Source organism: Pelophylax lessonae (assembly GCF_965119305.1).
Source record: "Pelophylax lessonae genome assembly, chromosome: 10".
Lineage (NCBI taxonomy): Eukaryota > Metazoa > Chordata > Amphibia > Anura > Ranidae > Pelophylax > Pelophylax lessonae.
The window spans coordinates 52,598,737-52,625,788 of record NC_138777.1 but is presented as its reverse complement, the minus strand read 5'-3'; the positions used below and the strand labels follow the sequence as shown (position 1 = coordinate 52,625,788).

The window sequence follows — 27,052 nt, the reverse complement described above, 5'->3', positions numbered from 1 at the left end:
ATTCCCAACACCATGCTTGACTGTAGTCAAGACACACTTGTCTTTGTATTCCTCACCTGGTTGCCACCACACACGCTTGACACCATCTGAACCAAATACGTTTATCTTGATCTCATCAGACCACAGAACATGGTTCCAGTAATCCATGTCCTTAGTCTGCTTGTCTTCAGCAAACTGTTTGCAGGCTTTTTTTATCTTAGAAGAGGCTTCCTCCCGGGAAGACAGCCATGCAGACCAATTTGATGCAGTGTGCGGTGTATGGTCTGAGCACTGACAGGCTGACCTCCCACCCCTTTAACCTTTGCAGCAATGTTGGCAGCACTCGTACGTCTATTCCCCAAAGACAACCTCTGGATAGGATGCTGAGCATGTGCACTCAACTTCTTTGGTTGACCATGGCAAGGCCTGTTCTGAGTGGAACTGTCCTGTTAAATCATTTTATGGTCTTGGCCACTGTTCTGCAGCTCAGTTTCAGAGTCTTGGCAATCTTCTTATAGCCTAGGCCAGCTTTATGTAGAGCAACAATTCTTTTTATCAGATCCTCAAAGAGTTCTTTGCCATGAGGTGCCATGTTGAACTTCCAGTGACCAATATGAGAGAGTGAGAGTGATAATACCAAATTTAACACACCTGCTACCCATTCACACCTGGGACCTTGTAACACTAATGAGTCCCATGACACCGGGGAGGCAAAATGGCTAATTGGGCCCAATTTGGAAATTTTCACTTAGGGGTGTACTCACTTTTGTTGCCAGCGGTTTAGACAACAATGGCTGTGTGTTGAGTTATTTTGTGGGGACAGCAAATTTACACTGTTATACAAGCTGTACACTCACTACTTTACTTTGTAGCAAAGTTTAATTTCTTCTATATTATATGTATATACAGTAACTGTATATATATGTTCCTGAGACAGTCTAAACATATCCCAGTTGCTACACGATGCACAAGCCTCATACATATAGTAAAAAATGTCCTTTATTTTCCCTGACTGTGCCAAATCCTCCTTCATTTGTGTCTCACACGCTCCCCTTCCCAGGCACTGCAGCTTACAGTGCGAGGGTTTTAGTAACAGGATCAGTGATGCCAACTCAAAAAGCATTGGACAGAACGAGGTGTGGCCAGGTGCTGATAGACAAGCTACCGGCTTGTAAATCAATAGCGACAATGTTCATAGCCACACCTCCTGCAATGTCTTCCCATCCAACTATAGTGCAAACAGGCACAGCCTACATAAGGATGACAACTGTGCTGGTCGGGAGCAGTGCAGTATTGTTGCCACATCATCACAGGAAGCTGCATGAGCTGGACCTAACTAGCAGCATTAACAATTGTTATGGGACTTTGCAAGGGAACTGAAAGTGGCAGATAACCTTTACATATTAAAAGGTTTTTCTTTACAGTAAGAGCAGTGAAACTGGTGGAATTGTCTTCCATATTAGCTAGTTCTAGCTAACTCTATAGATTGCTCTTCAAAATCCATCTAAATCCACAAAATATACAGTAACTGGCTATTAATATTTATGAAACAGCATTTTAGATTGCTGATCCAAGAGTATCCAATCACCATTGTGAGATCAGGATAGAATTGTTTTCCTTTAGAGCAAATAGGGTGTCACGTTATAAGGTTTTGTTTTACCATGGATAAACTGGGGGATATGTAGTTTTGGTTGGACTCAGAGGACGTGTCTTTTTTATGTGAAAGCATATAGTCCTGCTTTGTGAAATATCTAGAAACAAGTTTTTTTTTTTTGGCAAATGATTAATGCAAAGTCTGTTTCGCCAAAAAAATATCTTCTCCCATGCTGCTAGCACTTTTTTTTTCTAAGAATGTACAGTGCACTACATATGTGCCAAGAATAAAGCCCACTGCCAGTGGCAATGTAATGACGGAGGAGGATTGGGGCAGGACCTGGATGAAGCAACAAGGGAGATGACGGCATCATCACGCATTGAGGGGCCTGGGTCCTGGACCCGTGACCACTGCAGGGGGGCACTTTATGATATAAGTGTACCATGCACATCCTCATATGGCAGAATTTAGCTCCATTTAACTATGTAACTATTATATATTTTTAACCAGGTAACTCACAAAAAGAAAGATACAGTATGTGAAAATGAAACATAAAGAAAACCCAACCCCCCTAAAATGTTTTTCTAATGCTCTAGAGCAGGGGGTCTCAAAACTTTCTAAACAAAGGCCACTTTACTGTCATTCAGACTGTGGGGGGCAGAATGTGGCCAGTGAAAGTAGGAATTATCCTGGCATCAATGGGAGTAAACATTGCATCTTTGACATCAAGGGAAGGAATAGTGCACCATAGGTGGGGTCAGTGGAAGGAATAGTGCCCCATCCTTAGTGTCAGTGGCAGAATTAGTGCCCCATCATTGGTATTAGTGGGAAGAATAGTGCTCCATCATTGGTGTCAATGAGAGAAAAAATGCCCCATTGTTGGTGTCAATTGGGGAAATAGTGCCCCGTTGATGTCAGTAACAGGAATTATGCCCCATTGTTGGTGTCAGTGTAGAAATAGTGACTTGCATCCATGGGAGGAAACGTGCCCCAAGGGCCCTAAAAACCACAGTTTGCAGACCACTGCTTTAGATGCCTTTCTAAAATTATGGGTCATTTATTGCTGGTTGGTTGACTTACTCTCCACTCTTGTGGTTCTCTCTGTGTTTTGCCTACTGAACTGCGTATGACTGGCTTGTCGAGTTTGAAACTGAACTTAAGAAGCAAGGGTATTGTGTTAATTAAAAATTAATATAAATTTTGAATTAAAAATTCAAAAAGGTGGATTTTGTCCCACATGACAACCATGAGGATCCAGTTATCATGCAAGACATATTTAATAGATTAGCACCCCTAGTGGGTTTGTTATATCCATGAACCTGGCAAAAAAGGAAAATAAGGGCTTTTCCTCTTTTTCATCTCTGATCGCTATTCAGAGAGTGAGAGTTCCCTACCTCTTTCATTTCGTATCTTCAGTTAGAAAGTGATAGCTTCCAAGCTCTTTCCTCTTTGCCTTCAGTTAGAGAGTAAGGGTCGTCCACCCCTTTTTTTATCCCTAACCTCTATTCAAAGAGTGAGAGCTCTCCAACACTTTCATCACTGACCTCCAAACAAAGAGTGACGGCTGCTCACCTCTTTCTTACCTGACCTCCATTTAGAGAGGGGGAACTCCCCACCTCTTGGATTTTTCACCTTAAAGCATAACTCCACTTTTGTTGAGAAAAAAACATTCCCCTCTGGGTGATCTATGTACAATACAAGGACTTTAACAAACTTTGTTGCAGATTCCTACCTTTTGTTATTCTGAAGTATCCCTGTGTGTTTGTCTGTATCCATGTGGGAAAATGAGTCCAGTGGGAATGGTTTCTTAACCTCTTCAAACCTGGAAGGTTTACCCACCTTCATGACCAGGCCATTTTTTGCAATATGGCACTTAGTTACTTTAACTGACAATTGCGCGGTCGCGCAACACTGTATCCAAATAAAATTGATGTCCTTTTTTCCCAGGAATAAAGCTTTTTTTTTTTTATGGTATTTGATCACCTTGGTGGTTTTTATTTTTTGCACTATAAACAAAAAAAGATCGACAATTTTGAAAGAAAAAAACAATATTTTTTTACTTTCTGCTATAAAACATACCCAATAACAAAATGTAAAAAATCTAATTTATTTATATATTTAGGCCAATATGTATTCTGCTACATGTTTTTGGTAAAAAAAATCCCAATAAGCGTATATTGATTGGTTTGCGCATAAGTTACAACGTCTACATACTATGAGATATATTTATGGAATTTTTTTATTTCTTTTTGTATTGTTCTTACTAGCAATGACGGGGATCAGTGATTTTTAGCCAGACTGCGGCATTGCGGCAGACAAATCCGACACTTATGCCCCATACACACGTGCAGATTATCTGCAGACTTTTGTCTGCAGACTTACCAAAACCATATAATATGAGGTCAAACCTAAACACTTTCAATTTGTATGCAATCCGACAGGCCCTTGCACTACATAGAAAAGGTAAGTCTGCAGACAAAAGTCTGCAGATAATCTGCACGTGTGTACGGGGCATTAGTGACACTTTTTGGGGACCAGTGACACCAATACAGTGATCTGTGCTAAAAAAAAATGCACCGTCACTGTACTAATGACACTGGCAGGAAAAGGGTAAACACCAAGGGCGATCAAAGGGTTAAATGTGCTCCCAGGGAATGTTTTCTAACTGTGTGGGGGGTGCTTTGACTGGGGTAAGACAGAGAGCTGTGTTCCTGCTTAGCAGAAACACAAGATCCCCATCTTCCCCTCACACAGAACAGTGGTCTACTTTGTTTACATAGGCAGACCGCCAATCCTCCTCTCCTGAGAAAGATCGCCGCATGCCGGCGAACATCAGGACCCGCTGATTGGCTCCCACTGTGTCCAATCACAGCGGGTCACCGGACCCAGTACATGAAATCAGATACAGGTACAAGATTTCGCGCAGGAGGGCCACCCTGCCGCAGTATATCTACATAGGGTGGTCCAGAAAGGGTTAATTATCAACCAGCTGTGCATCTGCAGAGCTCTAATGAGGAAAGCTGCTGGGCCTGCATCCCTTTAGACGTGTTCCTATTGGAAGTATCTCACCAAAAATTAGATTTTTGTTGCAGGGGATGCCTGAAATCTGACTTGTATCTTAGGGCAGACTTCTGGGAAAATTGGTGAGCCAATCACATAGGCAGGATATTATGTTTCTGGGGTGTGGTCAGCACACATTATGTGTACAGAACACCTCCAGGTAGCCATATTGCATTGCATTTTCAGAAAATTACAAAGCTGCAGATTGAAAAGGAAAGGAAATTTTTATAAAACATTAAATCACAATATGACTTGTGTTGCAATTGTATACGTTATACAATTTTTTTATTTGCTATTTTTTCCCTGACTAAAGTGGAGTTACCCTTTAAATCAAAGATTAAGGACTCTCCTTCTCTTTTACCCCTAACCAGTTAGAGAGGGAAGGCTCACCACCTATTTCATCTCTGACCTTCAGTCCAACAGGGAGGACTCCTCAATGCTTTTATGTCTGATTTCCAGCCAGAGAGTGAGGTCTACCCACTGCTTTAATCTCTGACTTCGAATCAGAGAGTAATGCCTAGTACACAGGATGAGAAAATCAGACAAAAAAAAAAAAATTAGATAATCTGATCGTTAGTACACAAATTTTAAAAGTCAATCACGACAATTCATGTGAAAATATCTGAAGGGACAAGCACAAAAATGTTCTGGTACGTTACCAGAACGAATGATTTTCGTGTAATGAGTATAGTATAAAAAGTTGCATGACCAAGACCACACATTCTCGGAAACAATATAATACATTACATAATTTCCAAAGTTGTATCCTGTTGTACAAAAAATGTCATAACTGTAGTAACTTATTGGTTTGGAGACCAACATGCAAAAAAAAAAAAAAAAAAACAGACTATCATTTGTCCGATATTCTTATCCTGTGTATTAGGCTTAAGGGCTTCCAGTGGAGTTTCCATCTAATTTGATAGATGGGGTGAGTAATTATAACATTACCTGGTAAAAGAAAGAGATTTTATTCCCTGTTGGCTAAACTATATCATTTTGTTAAATTATTAGTGTTACTAGTCATCAATCAACTATGGCGTTCCCTTTGGATTTCTGTTTAGTTGGGGAATAAGGAAGTGAGGGTTGTGAGTGAACTAGTAAGGGGTTACAGGGACCTCCTTACCAGTTCCCCTTATTTTCCCTTCAAAGAGTTTATTTCCAATGGTCCGGGGATCCAGGCCCAATCGGTTAAACCATGGTGAAGCCAATATACTGTACATACACTATTTTGTCAAAAGTATTGGGACACCTGCTTTTACAAGCACATGAACTTTAATGGCATCCCAGTGTTAGTCCCTAGGGTTCAATATTGAGTTGGCCTACCCTTTACAGCTATAACAGCTTCAACTCTTCTGGGAAGGCTGTCCACAAGGTTTAGGTTTAGTGTGTTTATGGGAATGTTTGACCATTCTTCCAAAAGCGAATTTGTGAGGACAAGCACTAATGTTGGACGAGAAAGCCTGGCCTGGCTGCCTTGTCGGGTTGAGGTCAGGACTCTGTGCAGGCCAGTCAAGTTCCTCCACCCCAAACTCGCTCATCTATGTTTTTATGGAGCTTGCTTTGTGCACTGGTGTGCAGTCATGTTGGAACAGGAAAGAGCCATCCCCAAACTGTTCCCACAAAGTTTAGAGCATGAAATTGTCCAAAATGTCTTGGTATGCTGACACCTTAAGAGTTCTCTTTACTGGAACTAGAGGGCCAAGCCCAACCCCTAAAAAACAACCCCACACCATATCCCCCCCCCCTCCACTAAATGAGTTGGACCAGTTGAGCTGTTATAGCTGCAAAGGGTGGGCCAACTCAATATTGAACCCTACGGACTAAGACTGGGATGCCATTAAAGTTCATATGCATGTAAAGGTAGGTGTCCTAATACTTTTGACACTATAGTGTATATCTTAGAGGAGTTATTTAAATACAGCCTAAATGTGCCTCAATATAAATCAGTGTTTGTAACTGCTTATGACATACAGAAAGAGTGCTAAATGCATGAATGAACTTTCATATCACATCTATGATTACACTGAAGTTTCTACTTGGCTGTGTAAAATGAGATGTGGATGGATCATGACTGAGGATAATCATTACAGACACATTTTAAGGCTAGAAAGCAGCAGCAGTTTTGTGAAAGTAGACCTCCAGCCTGGAGCTGTTTAGAGCAGTTTCAGCAAACCTATCCACATATGTTACATAAACAGCAGGCTTCTGTGTTACTTACCATTCCACACATCCTTTTATTTTTTAAGGAATGCTTTATTTAATTACTTGTTTATTCAAATACTTACAATTATTTTTGGCTTTGGAAGAGTTCTATCTTTTTGGACACTAACGTGCTTAGTCTTACACAAGTGTGTGGAAGTATGGACACTAGAGAGGAGGGAAGGGACCCCGATGCTGCACATCCACATGAGTAGTACGATAATGGGAAAGACAACCTCAGCCTGGGCTCCACCAGGCCACGCCTCCAAAGTGTTTCACTCTGCCCCCATGGAGCTTAGTCATGGGGATGGAGAACCCATGTGTGTGGGGGAGTATAAAAAGCATCCTCGGTAGTCACTAGTAAGAGCTGGCAGGTGTGTGTGATTGATCGTCTGAATTGTGAGGTGGGGATGAGGGAGTAAAATGTGAAAAAGGGGAAACAGGGACCAGAACAAAGAGGACATGTGTGAAAGTTTGGACTTGGTTGTGTGGATTTGAGTGGGTTTTGGGTGGATTGATGGTAAAAGTTTAGTAGTAAACATAGTGCTGTGATGGATTACGGTAGGGGATGTCTCACTTGCCTCTCGCAATGACCAAGGAGAAAAAGATCCTTTTAGATTTACCAAAACAATGTAGTATGAAGACCTACCCAAACTATGCATTTGATTTGTATCCAATCAGACAGGCCATAGTACTACATACTGTAGTTGTTGGTAGATTGAATATATCCCGGGAGCTTGGTTCTCTCTAGAGAGGCTTCTGCAATGGGAACCAAACTCCTGGGACATATTTGGTTAAGACGAGCATTACTTACAAGGACTTGCGTTTTTTTTTTTCTGATACTGCCCCTTCTAGTTTTATGGAAGTAGTTAATCTATTTGGTATTAGGCATAAGGAAGGATGGGTTGACACATTGATCGAGTGGATGCGAAGGAGCTTTTGCTTGGCAACTGATGTCTTAAGTGAACTACAAAGGTGCTTTGGTGAGTTTTCCTGTGATCTCATAGTCTCCACCTTCTGGTCAGCAGCAGATATTCATGCTGAAAACCTGATATGACCAGAGGTTTTCCCAAATGTCATCATCAGTCTCTTCCCGATGCACACGTTCCTTTTTCTACCTCAAAATGTTGAGAGGGTTAGAATCGCTATAAGGTTTTTGTTGCTTTGTAAAAAGTCCAATGAGAGCACCAAACCAAAGATTCCTTCATACCAAGATAACAATATAAAACAGCCAACATGTTTTGGAGGTACAAAGATCTCCCCCTGCTTCAGGGCTCAAATAATCTATATACTAGGGGGACTCACAATGGCACAATCACCATTTTAGAAAGTAGGGATCGACTGATTATCGGCAAAGCCGATATATCGAGGGCCGATATGCACTTTCCCCGTTATATCCGAATTGGCCCTGAAAGTTATCGATATTGCCGATATTTTGGTAAATTGCATGTACCGGAGTGATGCCTGCAGCTAGAGGCATCACCCCAGTACCAGCATCCATAGCTGACGGTCGGCTGTCTTGTAATGACAACCGATGCGGCTGAGAAGCCGATCAGCTTTCATTACAAGGAGCGGGAGGGGACGTCCCCCCTCCCTCCCGCCGCCTTCCGCAGCTCGCCTGGGTTTCCTGTCCCACCGGGAGACCCGGGCAATGAGCCTGCATGGCTGCCAAAGACCCGATCAAAGCCGCATTCAGCTCTGATCGGGTCCCCATGCAAAAACCCGGAAGTGGCGCTAGATTAAAAAAAATTACAGCATTCAAAACAGCCAAACTTGGCATTTTGAATGCTTTTAAGTGCAGAGGAGGGGTTTGGGGTCTTTTAGACCCCCAGATCCCTCCACAAGAGTAGCTGTCATAAAAAAAAAATGAAATGTACGAAACCAACAAAAAATAGGATAGAAAAAGATGGGGCTTTGCGGGCCAGTGGGAGTAGAAGGATCAGACCAAAAACCAATTTATATAAAACCAAAATACATTTTATTGATGATTACAGGATAAAACTACACATGGACAACCATGTATACTCAAAAAACCACAGACTGACATACAATACTAAAATCAAACATTGAGAGTCACTAGCAATATAGAAACCAATCCCTTAGGGGGATATGACCAGAAAAAAGCCTGTGTAGGATGGAGAGTGGGTCTCAAGCTGGATTCGGTCAGAGTAGGTCCCCAGCAAGCCGACGCGTTTCGCTCAAGGCTTCCTCAGGGCCTGAGAGACCATAACAGACCGGTATTTCCTTCTTGGTAGTGACTCATGCTAGACGACAAGGTTGTAGCGATACTAGATGCTGCTTGGAAGATGTTTCTTCCGAAAATATAAATTCTTTACAGACGTCATGAACAAATTTATTGCACTGGATCCGATACTTTAAGTCCCAAATGTGTCCCCAGAAGGAAGGCTTCAGGGTTTACCCTTAATGTAGCCTCCTCAATAGGGATCGCAGCCAGAAAAGGTAGGGGTCCACTCTTAGGTATCTTTTCAAAATATATATGTGTATATATTACACCATAATTATGATGGATCTAATGTTATATAAAAGTGGCTTAGAGTAGGACGAGAAGCAGCCTTTCCTGTGCGTTCCTTGGAATATTGGATTTCCAACCTCTGTACTCTGGTTGGTAGCAGGGAATAACCTCTCCTTAGTATGTAAAGTACTTCAGGCAGGGAAGGGGGGCATATATGCATATATATATTCAATTATAGGGAACAATCGGTCCTGGGCTACCTAAGCCCTCTGTGGTCAATATACAGCAACAACCTGCCTTAGGCAGGTTGTTGCTGTATATTGACCACGGAGGGCTTAGGTAGCCCAGGACCGATTGTTCCCTATAATTGAATATATATATGCATATATGCCCCCCTTCCCTGCCTGAAGTACTTTACATACTAAGGAGAGGTTATTCCCTGCTACCAACCAGAGTACAGAGGTTGGAAATCCAATATTCCAAGGAACGCACAGGAAAGGCTGCTTCTCGTCCTACTCTAAGCCACTTTTATATAACATTAGATCCATCATAATTATGGTGTAATATATACACATATATATTTTGAAAAGATACCTAAGAGTGGACCCCTACCTTTTCTGGCTGCGATCCCTATTGAGGAGGCTACATTAAGGGTAAACCCTGAAGCCTTCCTTCTGGGGACACATTTGGGACTTAAAGTATCGGATCCAGTGCAATAAATTTGTTCATGACGTCTGTAAAGAATTTATATTTTCGGAAGAAACATCTTCCAAGCAGCATCTAGTATCGCTACAACCTTGTCGTCTAGCATGAGTCACTACCAAGAAGGAAATACCGGTCTGTTATGGTCTCTCAGGCCCTGAGGAAGCCTTGAGCGAAACGCGTCGGCTTGCTGGGGACCTACTCTGACCGAATCCAGCTTGAGACCCACTCTCCATCCTACACAGGCTTTTTTCTGGTCATATCCCCCTAAGGGATTGGTTTCTATATTGCTAGTGACTCTCAATGTTTGATTTTAGTATTGTATGTCAGTCTGTGGTTTTTTGAGTATACATGGTTGTCCATGTGTAGTTTTATCCTGTAATCATCAATAAAATGTATTTTGGTTTTATATAAATTGGTTTTTGGTCTGATCCTTCTACTCCCACTGGCCCGCAAAGCCCCATCTTTTTCTATCCTATTTTTTGTTGGTCTCTCATAGGGGTAAGGGCCTTAACTACACGGAAAAAATTTTGTACGAAATGTACGAAAATATCGGCGCATGTCGGCCGATACCGATATGCATTGGCCAAAATATCGGTATCGTAAAACCAATATCGGTCGATCACTATTAGAAAGTGTCCTTACTGCTGTTATTTTGCTCCTGGACACTTTCTACTTTTTCATCTTACAAACAATTATTTGTGTTGATTGTGCCAGTTTAAGTCTTCCCAGGTATATACAGTATTTGAGCCCTGAAACAACATGTTGGCTGTTTTATATTGTCTTGTTGTTAATGAACTTCAATATCTAAACATTTTGGACTCTCAGTTCTTTGGTCTCATGCTCCCATCAGATTTTTAACTCGTAGATTCAATACTTTGGGTCCCCTAGTTAAAGGAAATTGTCAAAATCAGCCTTACTGGATCCATTGCACACTATAAAAATGAAATTTACCTTATTCAGTTATATTTCACTAAGGAGTCAATCCAGCTCCTAAGTCTTGCATGTTCCAGGTTTTTATTGCTGCCTATTGGAAGATTCACCCTCTGCAAACATGTTTGGTTGAATTTCTTTACCTTTAAAGCTGAATTCCAGACAGATATAAGAAATACAAATTATTCCAGCTCTGTAATTATTAATAGATTATTATAACTCAGAATTTATATAATGCTAAAAGTTTTGGCAGCGTTTTACAATATAATGGGAGTCACAATAGTTACAATAGATACAATCTAATATATAATTTAATGTATTTTTAAGTGCATGCAGTGTAAATACCTGAATCTGACCTGAAATCTGTACAACAGGGCTAGAGTGTGAGAAGAAGCAGCACAAGGGGACAATCAGTTCACCTGCTAACAAGAGGCACGACAATAAGAGGAGAGAGACATAGGTCTCAGTTGAATGATGCTGGCCAGAGGACATCTAGTGGCAGGACAAAGTACTGCTGAGGAAGCGGCTGGATTGAGGCTGAATATTGCAGCAAAAGCTGTTATGTTAATGTACCTTTCAGTGGGCTGCTCAGCTTTATCTAGTTGTTTTTGGCATGATTTCTGCTTTAAAATTTTTTGAAAACCCCCCCAAAATCGTTTTTTGGTAGATACTAGTGGTAAACCACCCAATGGAGTGTTTTCTCTCTGCTTGAATTTCTGGGTCAGCATCATGGCTGTGACCATTATAGGCTATTCCCATCAGTGGCGTAGCGTGGGGGGTGCAGGGGGGGCGGCCGCACCGGGCGCAACATCTGGGGGGGCGCATCTGCAGTGTCACTCTGTCTGTCTGACTCTGACATACACAGTTCACACACTGTCTGCGGCTGCCTCCACCTTTAGGCTGGGAGATGTCCAGCGCGGCCGCCCTATGGCTGAAAATGGTGGGTCAGGGCGGGACTGGACTGTGCCTCACCTGTCCATTGGTGTAGGGTGGGGTCGCATTGCAAGCTATGCCGCCTCTCCTCACTGCTCAGTCAGTTTAGCAGTGAGTGTGTCAGCAGCCTGGCGCTGTCACAGAGTGGGTTTTTTTTATTATCACCTGATTAGAGCCAGAGGCTCTAATAGGCTTCAAAAAAGGGTGGACCCGGGGCACAGAGCAGTGCGCCCCCCGAGCCCATCCATTGTTTGACAATAGTGAATGAAAATTCGCTATTGTCACAAGGATCCTCCTCCTGGCCAATCAGGAAGCGGGTCCGAGGCAGCTAAGATTAACTAATCTAGTGGAAGAGACTCGAGTGCTAAAATCCCGCGGGTTAGGGGGCGCAAATTACTTGCCTTGCCCCGGGTGCTGACAACCCACGCTACGCCACTGATTCCCATTCTCCTCTCAGAAATTTTTATGGCTAACTCCAGCTTTTGCACCATGTTACATGATACACTCGTATTTAGAGTGTAACATAGTGCAAAATGAACCCCCCCAACATGTCCACCTCTCTGTGACAACATGCAAAGGTTCTTCTCCTCTGCAGCAGTTTTAACTTTTGAAACTGGCATGGCTTCACCTGCATAGCTGTGTCGTTCATTCATAGAGATCTGTGAAATATTAAACTACAACGTACAGGTCCCATCAGTCATCACAGCAGATGGACTTGAAGTTCTCAATGAACCACAAGTGTGGTGATTGGAGTCCAGGGACACTTCCTACAGTTCAGTAACTGAAAGCCCTACCTCAGTACAGACATAGATAGGTGGAGGAAAAGTCTAGCATTGCATCCAGCGTTCATTGATGGTGGCTGCATTGCTTTGCAGGCTGATTTGTAAAAAATAAGTGCACCTTTTTTCCTGCACATATACTGTTGTGTTCAAAATAATAGCAGTCCAACATCACCAACCAGATCAATCACTGTGTAAATGATATTTCTACATGGCAAATAATTTACTAGTAGGTGTAGTAAAGTTAGGCCCCCTTTTACACGGGGCCTCTGTCTTGCGAATTCCGCTTGCTCAGTGGAGGGGATCTCTCTTCTGATCCCCGCTGATCAGGCAGGTAACAGGTCATGTCTGCTCCGCTGTGCAGAGCAGACACGGACACAGTCCTGCTCTCCTCTATGGGGAAATCGGTTGGAAAAGGACCGCCTGTCAGTTTTCATCTGATCCTATCCGATCCGATCCACCAGTTGGATGGAAAATAGGACCACCATCCATCTGGTTTTTGAGAGCAGGATCGGATGGCGGCAGGTCTGCTGACATCTGCTGCTCCATTGGGGAGACTGGAGGGTCCGATCAGGTCCATCTGAAAAACTGACAGGTGGACCTGATCGGAAAGCCCATGTGAAAGAACCCTAATAAAAAAACCAACAGACCCAACAGTCATTACATGCATGCTGCTGTAATTTATTCATTAATTTAAGGGGCGTGTTAAAAAAAAATAGCAGTGTGGAGTTCAAATAGTGGGGTCATTCAGTCTGTGTAAAAACAGGGGCCAAACATGTGGCCATTATTTAAGGATGAAGTCAGAAAATATTGTACATTCTGGCTATAGTGCATTTCTCTGAAAATCGGAGTAAAATGGGTTGTTCCAGACATTGTTCAGAAGAACAGCGTACTTTGATTAAAAAGTTGATTGGAGAGGGGAAAACATTTAAAGAAGTGCTGAAACGGATAGGCTGCTCAGCTAAAATTATCTCAAATGCTTTAAAATGGCAAACAAAGCCAAAAAGTCGTGGAAGAAAATGGAAAACTAACATTCGAATGGATTGAAGAATAGCCAAATTGCCAAAAACTCAGCCAATGATCAGCTCCAGGGTGATTAAAGAAGGTCTAAAGTTACCTGTGACTACTGTAACCAGGGCCGCTGATAAGGCAGTACAGCCAGCCCTCCTGTACTGGACCCGGGCAGCAGGAGGTTCAGTTGTACTGTCTTATTGCATACACATATACTCTTCTGCCTCCCCCTGCTGCGCTGCCAGCTTCTCCTCTTCTTTCCCCCTCTGGCTGCACTGCAGGGGGATTGTTTCTAGCACATATGCCCCTTCCATCTGCTGTCTGCCCCACCCCTGTGTGCCCCTTTCCCCTGCAGTTCTGCCGGCTGCTCTCCCCTCCTCTCCTGCCAGCAGCTGCTGCGGGCACACAGGGGGATGTTTCAAAATAGAGAACGGGGGAAGGGGCCAGTAAATATGTACAGTTATTTACTGGCCCCTTCCTTTGCTGAATGAACACAGTGAGCGATCAGTACCAATCACTCCTGTGTCCATTCATCACTGAAGCTTAGTAAACTGTGTTTAGTATGCATCAATTTGTGAATGAGCAGGAAGCCTCGGAGCACCCCCTATTAATTCATCAAGGGATTGTCCTCAGTCACTTTTGGACCGGGGAGGGAGCCCTATCAGATAAGCTGTATGGGGCCCCGTGATTTATAACAGCAGCTCTGACTAACAATTAGAAGACATTTATGTGAAGCTAAGCTATCGGCAAGAATTGTCCGCAAAGTCCCATTGTTGAAAAAACAACACATGCTAAAGAGGTTACAATTAGCTAGAGAACACATTGACTGGCCTAAAGAGAAATGGTGCAACATTTTGTGGACTGATAAAAGAAAGATTGTTCTTTTTGGGTTTACATTCAAGCCACAGTACACTGTGAAGACGGTGAAGCATGGTGGCGCAATCATCATGATATGGGGATGTTTACCAGGGATCGTGAATCAGTTTGAATACAATAAAATAGTTGAAGAGGTCATGTTGACTTGCCTAAGAGGAAATGCCCTTGAAATGGGTGTTTGAACAAGACAATGACCCCATACACACCAGTAAGCGAGCAGCATTTTGGTTCCAGACCAACAAGATTAACGTTATGGAGTGGCCAGCCCTATCCCTGGACCTTACTCCAATGGAAAGTTTGTGGGGTGCCATCAAAAATGCTGTTTCTGAGGCAAAACCAAAAAAACCCCAGAGGAATTATGGAATATAGTGCAATCGTTCTGGGCTGGAATACCTGTTCACAGCTGCCAGAAGTTAAAGTGGTAGTATACTAAAAAAAAAAAAAAAAAAAAACCCTGCAAGACAAAGGCATAATGAGCTAGTATGCATCGCATACTAGCTTATCATGAAATACTTACCTTAGAACGAAGCCCCGACACGGACACCGCTGTGGGAGCTGACATGATCCCTCGGCATGTCTTCCAGGTTCGGCGGCTCCGTGGCTGTGAGTGGCGGGAGCCGCGATGACGTCACTCCCGCGCATGCGCGCGGGAGTAATTTTCCGGCACTTCCTGGCAAGGAACTCTGAAGATCCCCCCAGACCTTCAGAGCGCATGCGCTGCTGGCGTCAGCGGCTGCATGCAGTGCAAATATCTCCTAAACCATTCAGGTTTAGGAGATATTAATTGTACCTACAGGTAAGCCTTATTATAGGCTTACCTGTAGGTAAAAGTCACAAAAAGCGGTATACTTTAATCGACTCTATGCAACACAGATGTGAAGCAGTTCTCAGAAAAAGTGGTCATGCAACTAAAGATTAGTTCAGTGATTGACAGGAAAGCTAAATCTTGGAGCATTTTTCAGTTCATACAGTAAATGTTTAAGTTTGTAAAGAAAAATGCAGACTCTATTATATTTTTTGGAAAAGCCTAATATTCCTTTTTTTTTTTTTTTTTTTTTTAACTTTCTGTAAAGTAATAAAACTTTTTAAACATTTTTCTTCATGTTCTTCATGTTTGGATTTGGAATAGACTGTGTAATGTTCTCAATGCATTTGCGTGTATGGAAATAAAAGCTATTCTAAGGATTTTGAGCTTTACTCACTTTTTTAAACACAATGCTATTTTTTTTTTTAACACAACTGTAGGTGTATTTATTGTTTGTTTTTAAAAAGTGGACTTATATGTACCATATACTATATGAAAAATCGGCTGAAATTCGGTCATTTGGACAGTTCGCTTGTTTTTTGGCCATTTAATGAGCACAAATCGATAATCAGATGTGACTTTTTTAATCTAAAAAAAAATGAAGGACAAGTTTTGAAATTTTCTGCCGAACGAACGATAAATTATAAAGTTAATGTGTTTCTCGTCCAAAGTGTTTGCACTAGGTATATGTGAAAAAACAAAAAACAAAAAAAAACTGATTAATTTATGTCTATTGAACGATTTATCAGCCATTACATGATGGCACTATCATTTGCTCTCACGGCCGGGTGTTCCTCTTTCGAAAATGAGTGCAAACGATTTTTCGTATAGTGTATAGCCAGCATTAGTCTTTACGTTATGTAATGTTACATGTAATCTAATGGAAAGAGTGGGAACACCCCTGGAGAATGGGAATACCAACAACAGAAGGTTGCAGGTCAGGAACAATTGAAGGCAGATCTTGCCACAGGAGTCCCTGAATCATACAGTGTAAAGGTCCTTTTTACACGAACGATCCGATCCGATCTGCCTGTCAGTTTTTCAGGCGGACCTGATCGGATGCTCCATGCATCCTTATGGGGCAGCGGATGTCAGCGGTGACATCTCCGCTGACACCCGCTGCTATCCGCTTCCAATCCTGTCCGTTAAATCCGGACGGATGGAAACCCTATTTTCCATCCGTCCAGGGGATCGGATCGGATGAGAACGGACAGACGGTCCATTCTCATCTGATCTCCCCATAGAGGACAGCGGGGATCTGACGGCTCCATCTCCGCACATAGAGCAGAGACGGAGCTGTCATCCGCCTGCTCAGAGGGGATCGGCGGATCGATCCCCGCTGACCAGAACAGAGTCCGCGGATGTGGATCGTGTAAAAGGACCCTAAGAAGCCAGAGGGTTTATTAGGACCACGAGTCTCCACATTTAATTAAAATATCACTTTGGGATGAATTTTTTTTTTGTTAATTAATTAGCAGGACAGTCATTTTGTTACGCTGAAATCCTAATATATTAATAAATGATTGTTTCATTTTTTTTTTTCTTGTTCCAACAGACGTACCGGTTTTCCCAACTCCCTGAAATGGCTATGGGCTCTCCTCCACCACCGGTACCACCGAGGACAGGTCCTGTGGCTGTCCCTTCATTGAGGAGGTACATTTCACTAGTGTGTTTATTACTTATCTGACCTTGATTCAAAAAGAAAAAGATTGAGTAAAGGAACAACTGTTTTAGATTACTTGTTTTTGTTTTTTAAAAGCAAATGTGAACTTCACCTTAGCAATCCATGCCCCTTAAATATCACCTATCCTTAATATCTAGACACTTTACTACTTAAAGTGTATGTTCGGGCAAGAAAAGAAAATTATTACATGCTGTTTAATTAAAGAAGGCATCTACAGCAGGTGCCGAGTGAAGCAATGCAAGCACTGCAGTCATGGCTCAGAATGATATTCCGCATTTTAATTGGCACCTTTGCATAGCTGCACTTGCTGATTTTGTATCCTCTTCTGCCATCTAGTGGTCATTTTGTGTATTATTTTAGGTTACTTTTTAGGGTTAACCCTTTTTATAGTCAGTTCTTCTGTTGGTTTTCTGACCCAATTGACCCACTGTTTTCCAGCCTACAGCGGGGGTCTCCAAACTACAAACTGTGGGCCAGATTTGGCCCGTTATATGATTTTATCCATCTCGCAGCCAGGGTCAGTGGCATATCCTCAATGTGCAAAGATTGAGAATTCAGATCAGCAAAGGCCAAGGGGTATTGTGATGTAAGAGGGACTCTGATGGGGACCCTAATGTAAGGGGGACTCTGATGGGGACCCTGATGGAAGGGGGACCCTACTGTAAGAAGGCACTCTGATTTGGACCCTGATATAAGGGGGATCTCTGATGAAGCCCCTGATGTAAGGGGGTCTTTGATAGGGTCCCTGATGAAGGCACTCTGATTTTGACCCTGATAAAAGGGGGATCTCTGATGAAGCCCCTGATGTAAGGGGGTCTTTGATAGGGTCCCTGATGTAAGAAGGCACTCTGATGTGGACCCTGATGTAAGGGGGGACTCTGATGGGTACCCTAATATAAGGGGGGCTCTAATGGGGGGCCCTGGTGTAAGGAAAACTCTGATGAGGTCCCTCATGTAAAGGTGGGCTCAACTATTTTTAAAACTGTTTTTTTTTTTTTTTTTTAGCCTGAAAATATTTGAAAAATATACTACTTGTTCCCTGTACTGAAATGTTTGGAGGCCCCTGATGTACAGGCTAAAAAAGTAGAAATATAATAAATTGGACTTTACACGTTCAGAACAAGGTGGCTTTTTTTTTTTTTTTTTTAAACAAACTTATTAAATATGGTGAAAACCTTAAAAAATGGTGGAACCTAAAAATGCCAAACGAATTAATGAACTAAAGTGGAAATTCTTCTTCTTCTTACTGTCTTAATCCACTGGAAGAGCCATTCTCCTAGCATATTCTACAAGGTCCGCTGTCAGTCTGGCAGATGGTCCTCTGTGTTCATAACAACTGATAACAGTTGGTACAGACCAGTTTACATGCTGAGGACCTGTACCAATAAATGGTACAGTAATGAGTAATACAGAACAGTTGGTGAGTCTGTATGTGTATGCTGTATATATATATATAGATATATATATATATATTATTTTTCCTAATGCAAAAAAAAAAAAATAGAAATTGATTTGAATGAACACTTTTTTTTTCAATTCAGCATGTATGACAGTGTGCGTTGCTATTATTTCAACAGATCAACATCAGACATGACCAACAAGAACAGAGTGCCGGAGCCCAGTGGGAATGAGCAAAGTCCAGGTGAGTACGTGGGGTGTTTAGCATATTAAAAGTTGTCAGTCCCAAGGGACCCAATGCATCCGTCTGTATGAAATTATTTAGGTGTATATATTGTACATTCAATTATCAACAAATCCCAGGAGGGACAAAGAAAAGGATTTAGGGCTCCATTCACACTTGTACGACTCCAACGTTGCGCCGACTTTAGAGTGCAACTTTGGTGCAACTTTGATGCAACTTTGGATGGGTGCAACTTCAATACAACTTTGGCTTTCACCAGTGATAATGGACAACTGTTGCACATAAATTGCATTGTATAACATTCAGGTGTCATGACTGTCATGAAAGCCAGACCAAAGTAGTGCATGAACTACTTTGAAGTTGCTGCAACTTTAAGTTGTGCATATATGAATGGGTATCTTTGGAATACATGGGGAAAGACTTGTCATGCAACTTTGATGTCCAAAGTTGAATGACAAGTTACACAAGTGTGAATGGAGCCTAAAGGAAAACTCCAACGTAAAAACCAGTCTACGTATAACCTTTAAAGAGGAAGTAAACCCTCCTCAGGAAGTTGTACCTATAGGTAAGCCTATGATAAGGCTTACCTATAGGTACTTTAAATATCTCCTAAACATGTACCGTTTAGGAGATATTTACCTTTAATGCAGCCAGTGACGTCACTGGCGCATGCGCTCTGAAGGAACGGCAGATCGTGCCGTTCCTTCAGAGCCCCGTGCCGTGACCGTCGGCTCCCACGCGCGTGCGCGGGAGTGACGTCACCGCGGCTCCGACCAATCAGATGGCCGGATGCCGCGATCCCGGAAGACGGGCGACTATACATGTCGCCCGTCATACAGGTAAGCGGACGGCACGGCGGGGGCTCGTTCTAAGGTAAGTATTTCATAATGAGCTAGTATGCGATGCATACTAGCTCATTATGGGTTTCTCTTTCAGGATGTAAAGAAGAGAAAAAAATTTTTCTCGGTGTACAACCTCTTTAAACTGGGATGAAGAGCTGTTTTAATTTGTAAACAATCATGAATCCATTCTCTTTGATGTTCTGGCTCCAGAAGAGCTGATGGTATGTACATTACTAGCTCCTTGAGTTTTGTACCATGCGAGATTTAGAGACTGTGCCACTCTGTCCAAGTGAAACCCAAGACTTGTATGATTTTGTGTTCCTCATATCCCTTCCATAACACATCTGATAATATCTGGTGTAAGAGTAGTAGATCAAAATTTAATTAAGAAGTGTAAGAATGAGTTACATTGGAACTTTAGCCAAATCTTTTCTAGTTGTAGGCATGCTTGAAGAAGGGTTAGAACCCTTTGTCCACTTTATATGATTTTCTTTTCTTTTATGGGAACATTTCCACTCATTTCCTGTTGTTGTAAGTAAGGCCTGGACTATTCAAAACGAAATAAAACTTTTTTGTTCCATGTTTAATTCAGGAGGCATACCTTGTTTCAAAAATGTGAAGCTCTTAGATTTCAGAAAACTTCAGAAGTCAGTGGAAAAAAGTTATATTTTGTACAGAATATAAATGGCTACCAATATTTATATTTAAATATTTTTATTTAAAAAAATACGGTAGAATGTTGGGTTCATGGATGCATTGGAACAATTTGAACAATTTGGATAATGATTTATAAGGGGTTTCTGGCTTTCTCCGGTTCATCTGCAGGTTAAGGGGTTTTTTTTTGATTAGAGTTTATTTTTTATTTTTTGGGGAATTTACCCTTCCCATGCAATTCCCCTCCCTCTCCTTACCTGTTATACAACAGTATCATAATAAAAGATTTAGGCTAAAGTTCCAATGTAACTAATTTTTACCCTCCTTTATTACATTTTGATTTACTGCTCTGACAGCTTGAACACCATCAGATACTATCACATGTGTTATGTGGAGAGGGATACTGGGAAAACAAAATTATACAAGACTTCACTTGGACAGGACGGCATAGTCTCTCAACTGCCCGGAAAATACAGCGCTATCCTGTTGTGATCCACTGCTCAGGAATGACAGCTGGGGTTCTACATTGCCATCTTGGTCCTCCTTGATGTTGACCAGCTTCCTTTTCCAGACTCAGGCAGCCAGCCCACTATGACACGCACCAGCTACATCCACTGACCTCTCTGTGTCCTGCTTCCAAAGCTTCCTAGGATATGTGATGTTGATATCTCAGGAGGTTGTAAGAGTGGGATACATCATTCTTTTTAGGCTGTTTATCCTATGGTGGGGGAGGGACAGGTATCCAGGGAGGGTCAGTGACTCTGGGCAGTGAAGGTCTTCTGTAAGAGCTCTTTTAGACCTGTTTGCCCCCTAAAAAGTGATTCATATCTGCATGGCAGCTGCGGTGCCATCCCATACATTTTAGTGGGTCGCATTCGGCAGCTTTGTCTATTTTTGTGCCACTGTGGTAAATGAAGCCCCCCCACCTCATGGCCACAAGTGTAAATGAGGCCAAAAGGATATGTGTCTGTTTTCAGCCTTATCAATTACTCAAGTATGTCCACCCACCCATGGCAATATCTCCCCATTTTATTTTGAATATGCTGTAGATTATAAAGAATTTACCAGCAGAAGTGAGACCTGCAGTAGGTAGAGATTTAGGCAGTCAGAGGGTGACATGGCCAACCACCATCCACCTATAACTGCCAGAGGTAAACAAATTGGTTTATTCGGACTCTCAACAGCTGACCTGGGTTGGAAACCACCTTGAAACTGCAATTAAAATAACTATACTACAATAACTACACTATACATATATAAGATTGACACCTTTGACCTCTACCTACATTACTTAAGAAGGCAAGAGCCATCCACTAAGGCATTCTTAGCATTATTTTTTTTATGTTTGTACCTTGTCCAAATCCCTCTACAGACACCGTCTGCTCTGTTAGTCTTCCCTAAGAGATAACTGCTCATTAGCTCAGCTACTGTTTGCAACAGATGATAATGGTAACCTATACGAGATAATTCCTGGGTGACCCATATGCTGCTCCGCACTGTTTTTACATAAACAAAGACCCACTGAACTGCCTGTAACAAAAAAGGCTAATCAATTAGAGGAGTTATCTGCCAGGCTGAATCGTGGGTCTTGCACACTGGTACATCAAGTTGTTTTCTGTGTATGCTTGGCAGGCAACAGGGCCAGACTGGATTAGCCGAATCAAAGCTGTTGGATTTTACAAGAACTAGATAAAGAAAATGATAATTACAGAAAAAAATACAAAATGCAATAACAAATTAAGCATAACGATATCGGTTTACTGGTTTAGCTGAACATTTTAAAAGGAAACTATAATGGTTTGATGTCAATTTTATGTAGAAGTTTTTAAAGAATGTTATTTTTTTTATTATTATTACTTTAACTGTTCTTGAGGCTCCATTCACATATAGGCGTCTCGGATCGCGGCAATTCTGCCCAAGATCCCAAATCATTGCAAATCACGGGAGGCCCGTGCGATTCTCAAGAATGGTGCAATGGCACTCCAAATGCAGCGTGAATTTGCCACGATTGTCGCCCGACAAATTGCGGTAAAATCGCGTAAACAGAATCGCGGGACGCCTGTCGCCCAAAAGAAGTTTCCGCGATTTGCAATGATTTGGGATCGTGGGCAGATTTGCAGCGATTCTGCCCATGATCCAAGACGCCTTTATGTGAATGGAGCCTAAGTACCCTCTCTCTAACTGAAACATCCTAGACATGTTTAAAAAGAGCAAGCAGACAGAGGGTAGAGGGATAAGTCAATCTTCTAAACTTCAGAGTTGATTTACTAAGACTGGCCATACACAAATCATTTTCTTCTGTTCAACCTGCTGGTTGAACAAAATAAAATGACTCGATTTCCCCATCCACATACTTGATGTGGATGGGGGAATCCTCCCATTGTGCTATTGTATTTCTACAATAGAGAGAAGTCCATCAATAGATCAACGTGTGTATAACCAGCCTGCCCATACATGGATGTTCCAACCGGCCAAATTTTGCTCAATGTATGGCTGGCTTAAGGGAGTAGAGCATGTTTCAATAGGGTGAAACCGTGCTGACTTAAATAATCCAATCACAGTTTTTTCATTTTTCTTGCACATGATTGGGTATTTTTTGAAAAGTGAAATGTTTTATTTAGCTTCACCCCATTCACTTAGAGTAGGCATTTTCTAAGCTTTTCCAAAAGTATACATGCCTTGTGTCAAATTATTTATTTACAAAAGAAGCATGAAAATTTGCCATTTTCCTCAATGACTGCTTTGCCTTGTCAGGTAATTCGGTTCCTGCTGTGTTTGCCATCCCAGGGAATCGCGCAGGATATACCGGCTATTACATTCCACAGCCACCAGCTGCCTACCGGAATCAGGCCTGGATGTCATACTCGGGAGAAAATGATTTGCCGGGACAATGGGCAGACTCGGTAAGCTTGTTACCAAAGCTAAAGAATATTATACATTGTCCTCAAAAGTGCAGTTTTATGTCTCGGAGATCTTCTGAAAAGTTCAGTCAGTTGTGGTTTTCCTAAACTTCCAAAGAATTTGTACACATCCAATTTTCATAATTCCCACACCAGAAATTAAAAAAAAAGTCAAAGCAAATCTGATCCTGGCCCTAAAAAGTATGCTTTACAATACCACAAGTGATGCAACATTGATCACAATAGATGAATAAATAAAAAAGGTGCGCTAATTCAAAATGATGTATACATATAAAAATGTATATAAACAACTGGTGCTGGTGAATGATCCAACAGTGATATAAATAAGAGTGTGTAAATTAAATGCAAGTGTGTTGTGACAAAGCACAAGCAATAAATAGTCCAACAGTCCAAAGTGAAAGATTCTCTTCAATTTGTGGTCAATATGATACAAAAATCAAGGTGTGAAAGAGATCCAACAGAATCAATAGATAACAGTGATGTCCCTCCACCTGGTGAATTTCCTCCTTACCCGGCGGAGAAAAGGTAGGTGCAATAAATAAATCCAATGTAATCCAAAATATACTTTTCACGTGATGTCCACCTCCAAGCATGTGATATACCACCAGTGCAAAGACAACAATGGCCTCTTACCAAAATGATAAACCAAATGAGCTTGAAAAGACACTGATGTAGGAATGGCGCTGATCTCTTCTCCTTTAAATGGGGTGGGCGGCTTTCCTGATTAGATCAACACGGGTGTTCAATCCACGATATAGATATGTAAATTAATGGAGGCTGATAGTGCATTACCCTTGTAACAAATGTATTGATAAAGAATTGCACTTACATGAAAAGAGACGAATGCAGGCTTGGAAACGAACTTATGGCAGAGAGGATATTCTCAGAGTACTCGTGTCCGGCTGCAGCACGAACCGCGAGTGACGTAGTGACGGCACGCCTCCTTGCTGACATTGATCACAATAGTAAATTGGGAAGTTCCTGGCAGCCCTGCCTAATGAATAATTGGACCAGAAAACATCTCAAAAACAAATCTACCAGAGGTATTATGATTTGGAAGGGTAGACCTGGTGACAATGGCTCAGCTCACCAGCTTCATCTTATGGCCATAATGTGGCATTTTCCTAAAATACGTCAATCAGAAAAATACCGCATTATGGCCACTATATGGAGCTGATGATCATAGAAATACAGATAATAAACATATTAAAGGGATTGTTTACAATGACTGAGGCATTTGCATAGCAAATGTTTTATGAGTAGACCCCTAAGACTACCCTGTATATAGTGTGACAGCTGCATTATTTTACTTCAAAACGAGCAATGTTGTCACCTTATTGCAGAAAAGGAAAAATCATTAGATCAAGTGACTGCATCCACAGGTAATAAATTATATTGCAGTGGACTAGTAATGCACTGGTAATGGTATTAATAGACTGCTTTATATCTGTCATTTTTGCTTTTGCCCATAGTTACAATTTAATTCACCCTCCAAACTGAATTTCTAGTTACGTGTACTGTTGTTTGTCACTGCACAGGTTCCCCTCCCTGGTTATATTGAGGCTTATCCGAGGTCAAGATACCCTCAGAACTCTCCTTCCCGTCTCCCTAGGCAGTTTGGTCAACCTGTCAACCCACATTCGAACTTAGACCATGCTGCTGGAGCGTCAATCGGAGCTTCTCAGCAAAGTCTGGCCGATACCGACACTCCAGATGCCTCGATCACCAATTTATCCACTGCTGCTTTGGTAAAAGCCATAAGAGAAGAAGTTGCCAAGCTGGCAAAAAAACAGACGGATATGTTTGAGTTCCAGGTGTGAAGGGAACCATGGATGTACCACGTCCTTTGTTGTTGAGCGATAGTAACAGTGCCTATAGAAATCTGGATTCACATGGGGATTATATGCTATTTTTATGTATAAAAGACAAAAAGTGACCTGCTACTGATATGCAGTTGTTTTTATTTATATAGTTAAATTATAAAGGCAGTTTTTTTCTTTTTTTTTTTTTATACCAAACTGATTGATTGATTCATTACATTCTTTCTATATAAAAAGCAACAGCATTGATAACCAATGGATGGTATTTTCAGATACAAAATATCTAATAGACTACTTACTGTGGAGATGCTCAATGCTTTTGTTGACTCCAAATGTCAGCTTGCCATTTTTTTTAGGGTTTCCTTTATTATTGTTTTTGGATCCAAAGAAAAAAAACAAGAACCATATAGTATGAATGTTAAAGTATATGTAAACTCACTTGGTAAAATCTCATATAAGCTTTACCATGTCAATAATATCTCTAAAGTTATTTTCAGTATTTTGAAATCTGCACCTTTTAATAAAATACCTGGTGATCCTGCCAGGAAGGTTCTTGTTTGGGCATTTCCTTTTAAAGGGTGAAAGTACTCTGTTCCTGACTCCCAACTGTGCACCTGCATTGTCAATGCTTCCAGTGGAGACTACAAGTACCATGTGTTTCAGTACACATTACCCAGGCATGATCTGCTGTTGTCACCATCTGGGCACTCACTCTGAGAACCGCCCAGTAGCCATCACTGGGAACATCCAAAATTAGGAGGTGTCAACAGAACAGGAATAGAGGGGAAAGCTTCCAATCAGAATGCTTGTTCTAGGAGACAACTTTCTAAGAGGGTATTTCCCCCACTTCGAAGATATTTTTTTTTCCCTTCCCATTGGGTCTGCAAGAGAGAAAGTAAAGGGTAATTTCTCAAATGAGAAGATAGGAAAAATTATGGTTCAGTAATGTCGGTTCAGGAAGTACCGTAATCCTAAATGTTTCCATTAGGGTCAGAGACAATAAATAAATATTTTCTTATATTAAAGCATGCAATGTTTAGAACCTCTGGCAGGTTTTTAAATTAAAAGAAGGAAAAATTCCCAACAAATAAAAGGAGATATTTGTGCAGCAGAGGGGAGGAAGGGTGGTAAGGTGGGATGTTTATTTTAAGGTTGAAGATCCGCTTTAAGGTCTAGTTTACACTTAGTTTTGCTATAGATGGATCAAAATTCATCAGGTTCGGTAGCTGAATTTCAATCCATCTATGGCCATTCCTGTTCATGAGAAGTTGATCTACTGAACGACTTTTCACTAATGGGTTTGTAGGAAAAAGGTTTTTCGATCAGTGCTGTAGCCATCTGGAGGAGTCCAAACTGTCAAAATACAGGAGCACAGCGGGGAGGATTCCTCCATCCATTTTGCTTCCATGGTTGGGGAAATCTGTTCAGTTTTTTTCAATCAGCCGGCTGACTGATTGATGCCATTGTCCTTCCAGGAAGATTCCTAGGACAGCAGCGAAATATGAGAAGACATCTAGACCACTGCAAAAGCGTCTTCTCCTAAAATATTGGCTGTTCTGTATTTTGCATTTCCCAGGATCTAGCCGGAAGGAGTGTGACATCATCTTCACTTAGGCAGAAGGAGGTGGGGTTGGGGGTTACATGGCAAATATATGACTTCCCTCTTCTTAGGTGAACATTTTATTCCTTCTAATAACGGATTTGTAAAGAGGGAGTGGATTCAGGCAGTGTAAGCAAACTTTACATTTTACAGCAAGGTCAGCTTTGAAAAAGAAAAACCGATGTTCCACTGACAATATTAGTTTGCAAAACATTTTACGTAAACAAATGTAAAGTACAGTAAATCAAATATCAATTGTAAACTCTTTAATTCCATTCCATAATTCCACATCTTTAATTATAAAGATAAGCCATAATGTAGAAATTCCAAAAATAAAATTTGGTGCTACAGAATGTCATAGCCCTGAGAAAAAAGATTACCTTGAATAAGCTTCCCATCCACTCAATATTGAAAGGGTTTGTTTTTAGACTGGAGCTACGATGAAGCCGGTAAACTGAGAACGTTGAGTACATTTGGCTTAGAACCCGATCTCTAGTCATCCATACAATCAAGTCTCTGTCTGCCTAAGTGCGCTATTCTTTAGT

General features: G+C 41.5%; 1 protein-coding gene across 3 annotated transcripts in view; it reads left to right on the top strand.

Annotated features, from left to right (window-relative positions):
• The window catches only part of KIAA1549L (KIAA1549 like), a 281,873-nt gene extending 256,715 nt beyond the window's left edge, over window positions 1–25,158 (top strand). Inside the window, exons 18-21 of one of the 3 annotated variants that reach the window (XM_082270116.1) lie at window positions 16,900–16,997; window positions 18,606–18,670; window positions 22,921–23,069; window positions 24,626–25,158. In XM_082270116.1, the coding sequence (XP_082126242.1) occupies window positions 16,900–16,997; window positions 18,606–18,670; window positions 22,921–23,069; window positions 24,626–24,907 (594 nt within the window). In that variant the 3' untranslated portion in view covers window positions 24,908–25,158. The remainder of the gene's footprint in view (window positions 1–16,899; window positions 16,998–18,605; window positions 18,671–22,920; window positions 23,070–24,625) is intronic. The other 2 variants (XM_082270115.1, XM_082270114.1) reach the window with 2 other exon arrangements.
• The last annotated feature ends 1,894 nt before the right edge of the window (window positions 25,159–27,052 follow it).